Genomic DNA, 9,235 nt, shown 5'->3' on the forward strand with positions numbered 1-9,235 from the left:
GGATGCAGGAGGCAGCCAATCGATGTTTCTCTCTCACACTGATGTTTCTCTTTTTCTCCCTCTCCCCCTCTCTCTCTCTCTCTCACTAAAAATCAACTTTAAAAAGGGAGCAAAGCAGATTTGACACTGCCTTCAGAGTGAACCAGAACATTCTGGGAGCCTCAGTTTCTTCAGCTGTATAATGGGACAGAACACCATTACTCTGAGGTGACCTTGGGGCCATTGTGAGGATAGGGAGGAGCTTTGGGGACCTGGAGGCCCCATTTCTGCCAGGACTAATGTCTCTTCATCATTTACTCAACCCTAGCCACACCTCCCCTCACTATTTCAGGGCAAGACAGGTTGTGCCATGATGATTCTCTCTCATCATTGATGTCTCTCTCTCTCCCTCTCCCTTCCTCTCTGAAATAAATTATATATATTTAAAACTTCTAGTTTGTAATTTATACATTCTTATTTTATTATGTACAGTCACTACCATAAAAATTACGGCATCAGAATTAACTTACCCAAGTTTTAGTAAATGAACATTTCTCTCTCCTCCTGGGCAATATGTACATATTAGGAAATGTAAAATCCATTTACCCCACCACAGCTACTTTGGGCTTAGCCGTTACTACTGTCGGGAATTTAAATCTATATTTTTATTCTACAGGCAATAATTTTCCCATTTATTTGTTCCAAAACATCTGTATTACTTCCTCATTTTTGAATTCTCTCTGCTGAGTATAAATTATAAAGTGACATTTAAAAATCGTATCTGCTTTCTTCTGCTTTCCATGGTTGCTCCTGAAAAGTCAATTAAACTGCTCGGAGCGAGTCCTCATTTGCCTGCATGCTTGATCTCTGAGTACTCGGGGCTGCTGGTGGCCTCCAGGTTCTGAGGCTCCCGTGTCTTCATCTCATAAAAGCTGAGGTTGGCGTAGACCTCTTGTTGCTCCCCGGAGGGAGGGGCATCCTCGGCGGGGGGCGCTTGGTCTGGAGGCCTGTCTGGCCCTAGCTTTTCCTGGGAACCCTGAGTGGAGGGGTGAGAAGGGTGTCAGAGAGGAATAAGGCAGACATGGTCCCAAGGGGAAGTTGGGCTGATGGAACAGTTTTTGCTCTTCCTCATTCCACACACAGGGCTTATGAACTCAACTGTTCCCGCATGCATTTAACATTCTGTAATGTTATACTGAGAGCCTACTAATCACCTTTAATCCTCACAGACACCCAGCATGAATGACACTCATTATCCCCATTTACAGATGGGGAAACTGAGGTGAGGAGAGGTGAAGCAACATGCCCACAATGGGTAGAAAGTAGTCGTTTTGGGGAGATGGTTCTGGCGGCCTGTGCCTATCAGAGAGGTGAGGTGGGCTCAGTGGTCAGTGTGGCTGGGGCAGGAGGTTCCAGGAAATGCAGAGGAGAAGTCAACTCCCAGCTGTCTGTCCAGCTGACCACAGGGGAGCTCAGTGTGGACTCCTTAATGGACATGCCCAGCCCCCCTACACGGCATGAGAAGACACCCGATCACTCACCCAGGTGACTGTGCCCATCACAGGGTCTTCATCATTCGTGACCTTTGGTCTCCCGGCTGCTTGCCTCCTGCGGGCTTTCACTCTAAGGGAGGAAGTCAGCAGCCAGAATGGCTCAGACACAGGTGGGCAGCTGCCCCCACTCCCTGATGGACAACGGAGGCATCCAGGCCCTGAGGTTAGACTCGGAGACCCTCCTGACATGCAGGTAAGGGTCCCGTCCCCCTGGATGCCCAGGGGTTTGGCCAAGATGGAATGTTCATCACCGAGACCCCTCTCACACGCGGAGACTGTGCACCAGCCATCAACAGTGTACTTCATGGCAGCCAAAACGTCCAAGCAACCCAAATGTCCATCAATGAAGGAACGGACAAAACAAATGTGCCACATCCAAACCATGGAATGTATTTGTAAATAAAAAGCAATAGAGTGCTGACACATGACCCTTGAAAATGTCATGCCCCTGGCCAGTTGCTCAGTGGTTAGAGCATTGGCCTGCACACTGAAGTTCACAGGTTCAATTCTTGGTCCAAGACATGGACCTGGGTCGGAGGTTCAATCCCCATCTCTGGTCGGGGCTTGTAGACAAGGAATCTATGAATGTGTCTCTCTGACATCAATGTTTCTCTCTCTCTCTCTCTCTCTCTCTCTCTCTCTCTCTCTCTCTCTCTCCCTTTTCCTTTCTCCCTTCCACTCACTCTAAAAATCAATGGAAAAATATTCTTGGATGAGGATTAACAAACAAAATAATTATTATAATAATTAAAGAAAATACCGTGCTAAGTGAAAGAAATCAGTCACAAAGGACCATGTGTTCTGTGATTCCATTTATATGAAATGTCCAGAATGGACAGGAAGCAGGTCAGTGTCTGCCTAGGGCTGGGAGAGGATGGAAACAAACTAACAGTTAGGGGATGTAGGTTTCTTTTGCTTGTTTTTTTAAATTATTATTTCAAGCAAATGAAACGTTTTAAAATTGCCTGTGGTGATGGGTGCACAGCTGTGTGACTGAAGGACAAGCCACTAAATTGTACACTTTAAATATGTGGGAATTTTACCTCCATAAAGCTGCTACCCCCTCCGGCCCTCCCAAAACAGTCCCCTCTGGGACTCAGTTCTGCACCTCCCTGCCCCAGAGGCTCACATGCAAAAGAAGATGAGACACAGGCACAGGGACAGCAGGGCCATGGCTCCAGCACCTCCGAGAGCCGCAGGGACCGCTCCCGCCTGGGGCACCGCCTTCCCTGCAGAGGAGAGGGGAGTGAGACACCTACTCACTGGAGTCGGTCTCTCCTCTTCCCCCTCCTCCCAGAATGCACTGTCTGTTCAGCCAGGAGATGCAGGCCCTGTCCTAGCAATCCCCCCTGTCCAGGCCACAGCCCCCTCCCCCAGCCCCACCCTCTCTCTGACCCACTCCTTTCTCCGAGGCCTCTGACCCCTGCAGGCCCTGACCTGGCAGCAGCAGGACAGAGGCGCTCTGGGTGCCGTGCACATTCCGGGTCTCGCAGCTGAGTCTGAGGTCAGGGCTGAGCCCCTCATGGAGGCTCAGGGAGCTGTTGGTCCAGGGCCCCTCTGAGCTGGAGCTGACCACGTGGGACGCGTTGCCATGGTTCCCCTCCAGCAGCCCCGCCCCCAGCCGCCAGCGCAGGGAGGGGGCCGGCTGGGCCCTGGAGGAGCAGCTGCAGTGCAGACCCTGGTCCTCCCAGGAGCAGGAGGGTCCCAGCAGCTGCGGGGGGTCTGTGGGGAGCGAGGAGAAGGGTCAGCGGTGCTTCTAATCTCCCCAGGAACCCAGGTGACCTACTTCCAGGTGCGCCCCACCCCCTTCTCCCACCCCACCCCCACTCCGGTCTCCGTCCACTCCCCACTCACAGACCACGGAGAGGCTGAGAGAGACGCTATGGGAGCCCAGCGGGTGCCGGGCTTGGCAGGTGAACTCTCCTTCCTGTGCAGGCCCCACGCGAGGCAGCTCCAGGATCGCGGTGCTGGAGAGGGGGGTGGCGTTCAGGCCTGGGGACCCCCGGAACCAGCTCAGCTCGGCAGGGGGGTTGCTGTCAGCCTCACAGAGCAGCCTCAGGGCCTCTCCCTCCAGGATGGAAAGGGATGTGGTTTGCAGAATCTTGAAGGCTTTGGGTAGAGAAATGCAGAGAGAGAGAGAGAGAGAGAGAGAGAGAGAGAGAGAGAGAGAGAGAGGTGTGTGTAACACAGATGTGGGCACCCACCCACCAGAGGTGAGGGACTCCGGTGATGACTTTCATCTTTGCCCTTCCCACGACTCATCCCATTCAAACTCCCGCTCCCCCCTCTGCCCCACCAGGGCCCCGGGGCAGGTCCCAGCCCAGAGAGGAGGGGTTCTTTCCTACCTGTGTTGTTTCTGAAGGAGACGCCTATGGTGAGGTTCCCTGGGGCATCTGGGAGAGAAAGACAGGGCCCCCCTTCACATGGAAGTCACCCCAACCCCAAGGAGGGGCGGTGGGAACCGGGAAGTAGGGGTTCTCTCTTTCTGGTCCCTCCCCACCTACACGCAGATCCATGCCCGGGTGTTCTCAGGTTAGCTCAGCCTCCTGCACACACACACACACACACACACACACACACACACACATCGCTCCCACTGCCCCCATGGACACAGCCACCCCTCCAACACTCACAGGAGACATTGAGCCTGATGGTTGTCTGTGAGGTCAACAAAGGTTTTTCCCGTTTCACCTGACAGGTGAGGTTGGTGCCATGGTCCCAGGGCCTCGGGGTGAAGGTGAGCACCGGGGAGGAGGAGTGGAGGGTCTGGGGGTTGAGCGAGTCCACAGCGGCTCCCGCCCAGGAGAAGGTGAAACGCTGTCCCCTTTCACAGGCCCCTGGCAGGCTGCAGGCCAGCTGTGAGGGGCGGCCGGACTCCAGAGGCTCCTGAATCTGGATGTGGGGTTTGTCTGTCAGGGAGGAAGAAGAGAGGGGGAGGTGCCAGGGCCTCACGGTGTGGGGACACAAAGTGTGATCCTGAGTGGGACTCGTGCCTCAGGGCCCCTGAGCTCCCCAGGCCCTGTGATCTTCCCACCACCCAGGACGCAAGACCTGGATCAGGGAGTGTACAGAGTCCTGTTCCTGCTCTAAGACAGGGTCCCGTGTCCCTGGGTCCCCTCCTGGGCCCCTGCCTTACCTGTCACCTGCAAATCCAGCATCTTCTCGAGGTAATTATATCTCACTTGAGTTCCTCTCTCCACTTGGAAGAAGTAGCGTCTTGAGTCACTCCTCCTCGCATCCTTGATGCTCAGGGAACAGTTGTTGGTCTTGGGGTCCGCGAGGAGGAAACGGCCTTTGGTCTCTCTCTTCACTGGTTTATTCCGGTTGCTCGAGGCCACGGGAGCAGCATAGGCTGGGTTGTCCCCATCCCGGTACCAGTAGGTGTAGAATTTGCTAGAGGAAGACGACGAACTCCACGGGTAGGAGAAGGAGCAGGTCACGTGGACACACAGACCCTCAAACACTGTCACCGATTCCTGCACTTCGATCTCATAGCCTGGATGCTGCTGCTGCAGGGACCCTGGGAGGGGGACAGAGGCTCAGGGGTAACCCCTGCGGATCCCCCACCTGCCCTGCCCCCCTCCCTCAGCCACTCACCCCCCCACAGCAGGGGCAGCAGCAGCAGGGGCACCATGTCTGCCTCTGGCAGGGCAGAGCAGGTCCGGGTCCCTGGTCAGGGAGGGAAGTGCTCAGCTCTGGGGTGGGGCCTAGGACACCCCAACAGGAAGCCCTGGGGGAGAGACTGGGGCCAGGCTGGAAGGGGAACTTGGCCTCCACAGGACGTGGGAGGGGTGGTGATGGCTGAGAAATCATCCTGTCTCCCTCCTCCCTCCCACCCAACCCTGCTGATGGACATACTGAGGCCCCCAGAAGTTGAGAGGAGTATGCAGATGTGAGTCTGAAAGTGATCACCTTGCAGACGATGTGTAAGTGGAGAGGGAGGTCACCCAGGTTCCACTGGGGTCAGAGCTGGACTTGGGGGAGACCCACCCTTGAGCTGAAATCACTGATGGGTCTGGAAAAGGATAACTTTAAATTTTCTTTAGACAACTCAAGTGCTGGCAAGAGAAAAGCAATTTAGACTCAACTCCAGTTGGGTGGGTGGAACCCCAGCAAAAACTTGAGCATTCAAGCCCTTTGCTCTGAGAGCTTTGTGGGGACATGGGAAGCACATATGTGGGTCTTCCAGGGCCTGAGGGACCTGGGACAGTGACGACACACAGGCCCCATCATAAGCGATGTGTGAAGGGAGATCTCATCCCATTTGGAGAGACCCAGAGGAGGGGCCTCAACACAGCAACAAATTGGTTACCTTGCAGCTCAGGAAGCTCCACCTTCAGGCCCCTCACGTGCTCCATCCCTTTTCAAAGCCCAGCAGGGGCTCGAGTGATGTATGGACATAACCTGCAATCCTACTACTCTTTTATGAAAGAAACTTGATCAATGTTTTCCCAAATATGATAGCGATGTGAAACTTCAGACATTCCCAGTAACAAATTGTGTGATTGAAAGAAACATTTCTTTAATTGTACAGGAGAAAAAAAATGTCAAACATCCATGCTGAAGGGAACACTGAATTCTCTCTCTATTCTCTATGTTACCTATATATATAAAAGGCTAATATGCAAAGTGTCCCCTCAGGAGTTTGATGGGGAGACTGGGAGTTTGATTGCTCGAAATGATGTGTGCTGACCACCAGGGGTAATGTGGGATGAAGGAAGGCCCCAGCTGGCAGCTGGAAGACCCTAATTAGCCCTGAGCCCCACCAGGCCTAGGGACCCTACCCATGAATGAATTTTGTGTGCTGAGCCTCTAGTATAAATAGAATTTTCTAGTAATTAATACTTAATATAATATTAACATTTATTACTATGTGACAGAATTAATCTCCTATAAAGAGTCAATCAAAAAGTATCAGTTAAAAACTGTGGAGCCTGTCCAGGTGGCTCAGGATGGAGCGTCTTCCCTTACACCAAAAAGTTGTGGATTTAATTCCCAGTCACAGCACATACCTAGGTTGTAGGTCCCATCCCTTGTATGGGCATGTAGGAGGCAACCGATTGATGTTTCTCTCTCACATAGCGCTCTCTCTCTCTCTCTCTCTCTCTCTCTCTCTCTCCCCTCCCTTCCTTACTCTCTAAAATCAATAAACATGCCCTCAATTGAGGATTTAGAAAATTGTAGAGAACACGCCTTATGCCGGTGTGCCAGACAGGTATGTCGCACGGCTAAGAAAAATAGTCTGTACTTTTTTTCATTTGTCTTATATTTTGGGCTTAAACATTTTTGCCTTTGTGACTTGATGTAATATGTTTTCTCGTGTTAGAAAAATCCACGTGTAGCAGATTTTGTATTTTTTTTTGAAGCAATAATCTTGACATCTATGTCAATATCAGGCTCCACAAACCTGAGTTTGCCCCTGCCTTGAGTGCAGGTGGAAAGGAAGGAACCAGCTCCCCCCACCACCTATCTGGACTCCTCGCATATTACAATGAAGATTGGCTAGTGCAGTGGTCAGGAAACTCATTAGTCAACAGAGCCAAATATCCACAGTACAACGATTGAGAATTCTTTTGAGAGCCAAATTTTTTAAACTTAAACTATATAGATAGGTACATTGTTATTAACTTAATTAGGGTACTCCTAAGCTGGCCTTTGCTAAAAACGTCCTCAATCTGATTGAGGTAAGTTCGCTGAGGTCGACCCCTTCCAACTCTCCCATCCTCAACTCGTGCTTGAATCGCTGGTTTTCCCCAGGCGCTGCATCTCCCTTCGCTCAACTGACTGACACCCCCCACTTCTTCTCATGCCACTTCTTCAAAATAGACTCTCCCAGGCCGAAAACCGACTTCTGCGCGTGGGCCACAAAGTTTCAATCGCACTGTACATGTGCGCCCACACATGGTATTTTGTGGAAGAGCCACACTCAAGGGGCCAAAGAGCCGCATGTGGCTCCCGAGCCGTGGTTTGTTGACCACTGGTCTAGTGCAAAGCAGAGACCTAAAGAAAAGCATGATTTCCATGGTTGTACCCCCACAATTCCTATCACTGAGAGGTCTAGCAAATCTCAAGCTGAGAAATAAAACAGACAAGAAATAATAGCCCTAACTGGTTTGGCTCAGTGGATAGAGCGTCAGCCTGTGGACTGAAGGGTCCTAGGTTCGATTCCGGTCAAGGGCATGTACCTTGGTTGCAGGCACATACCCAGTAGGGGGTGTGCAGGAGGCAGCTGATCGATGTTTCTCTCTCATCGATGTTTCTAACTCTCTATCCTTCTCCCTTCCTCTCTGTAAAAATAATCAATAAAATAAAATGTAGCCGAAACCGGTTTGGCTCAGTGGATAGAGCGTCGGCCTGCGGACTGAAAGGTCCCGGGTTCGATTCCGATCAAGGGCATGTACCTGGGTTGTGGGCACTTCCCCAGTGGGGGATGTGCAGGAGGCAGCTGATCAATGTTTCTCTCTCATCGATGTTTCTGGCTCTCTATCTCTCTCTTCCTCTCTGTAAAAAATCAATAAAATATATTTTTTTAAAAATAAAATAAAATAAAATGTAAAAAAAAGAAAAGAAAAGAAATAATAAGTGTTAGCAAGAATGTTCAGAAAGGGGAACCCTCTTGCACTGTTGCTGGGAATGTAAATTGGGGCAGCCACTATGTAAATCAGTATGGCAGTTCCTCAAAAATTATAAATAAAGCTGCCACATGACCCAGCAACACCACTTCTGGGTACTTATTTAGAGGAAATAAAAACACTAACTTGAAAAGACACATGCATCTCTATGTTCATTGCAGCAGCATCTACAATATGTGGAAGCAACCTAAGCGCCCATCAATCCATGAATGGACAAAGAAAGTGTGCTCTATATACAGTGGAATGTTATTGTGCTATAAAAAGAAGGACTTCATGCCATTTGGGTCAACATGGATGGACCACGAGGGCATTGTACTAAGTGAAGTAAATCAGAAAGAGAAAGACAAGTACAGTATGATCTTACTTATATGTAGAAACATTGAAAAAATCAAACTCAGAGATACAGGGAACTGATTGATCGTTACTGGAGGCAGAGCCTGTGGGTTGGGCAAAATGAATGAGTGTGGTCAATGGTACAAACTTCCAGTTATAAAATGATTAAATCATAAGTATGTGATGTACAGCATGGTGACTGTAGTTAATAATAGTGGGTACTGCCCCGCTGGTGTGGCTCATTGGTTAAGCGTCAACCTATGAACTAGGAGGTCATAGTTCCATTCCCGGTCAGGACACATGCCCAGGTTGTGGGCTTGATCCCCAGTAGGGGGCTTGCAGGAGGCAGCCGATCAATGATTCTCATCACTGATGTTTCTATCTCTCCCTCTCACTTCCACTTTGAAATAAATAAACATATTTTTATAATAATAGTGGGTATTAATACTATTAGCTATAATAATGCAGCTAATAGTACCGTGTTGTATATTTGAAAATTGCTAAGAGAGTATATTGCTAAGAGAGATTTACATAGAAATATAATATGCCCTTTCTCAATGGAGGAAATTATAAATCTGTTTAGGAGGACATTAAAGATGCAAATAAATAGACAATATGCATGTTAATGGGTATGACAACAATCTATATATATAAAAGCCAAGTGACCAGAACAGTAGAATGACCAGAACAATTGAAACAATCGGTCGCTATGAGGCTCACTAAAGGGGCCAACCGGCC

The 9,235-nt window shown here is 50.0% G+C and overlaps 1 protein-coding gene across 1 annotated transcript; it reads right to left on the reverse strand.

Moving 5' to 3' along the window:
- Window positions 1–438: 438 nt before the first annotated feature.
- LOC308530353 (sialic acid-binding Ig-like lectin 5) lies at window positions 439–5,135 on the reverse strand. Its single transcript, XM_081106947.1, has 8 exons — window positions 4,669–5,135; window positions 4,166–4,441; window positions 3,878–3,925; window positions 3,387–3,641; window positions 2,970–3,254; window positions 2,662–2,761; window positions 1,521–1,602; window positions 439–1,015 (listed from the first exon to the last, which is right to left on the reverse strand). Exons 1-8 carry the CDS (start codon window positions 4,688–4,690, stop codon window positions 824–826), a joined length of 1,260 nt encoding a protein of 419 aa, XP_080963073.1. The 5' UTR covers window positions 4,691–5,135; the 3' UTR covers window positions 439–823.
- Between the last annotated feature and the right edge of the window lie 4,100 nt (window positions 5,136–9,235).

The sequence above is a fragment of the Myotis nattereri genome, assembly GCF_964212035.1.
Source record: "Myotis nattereri genome assembly, chromosome: 15".
Lineage (NCBI taxonomy): Eukaryota > Metazoa > Chordata > Mammalia > Chiroptera > Vespertilionidae > Myotis > Myotis nattereri.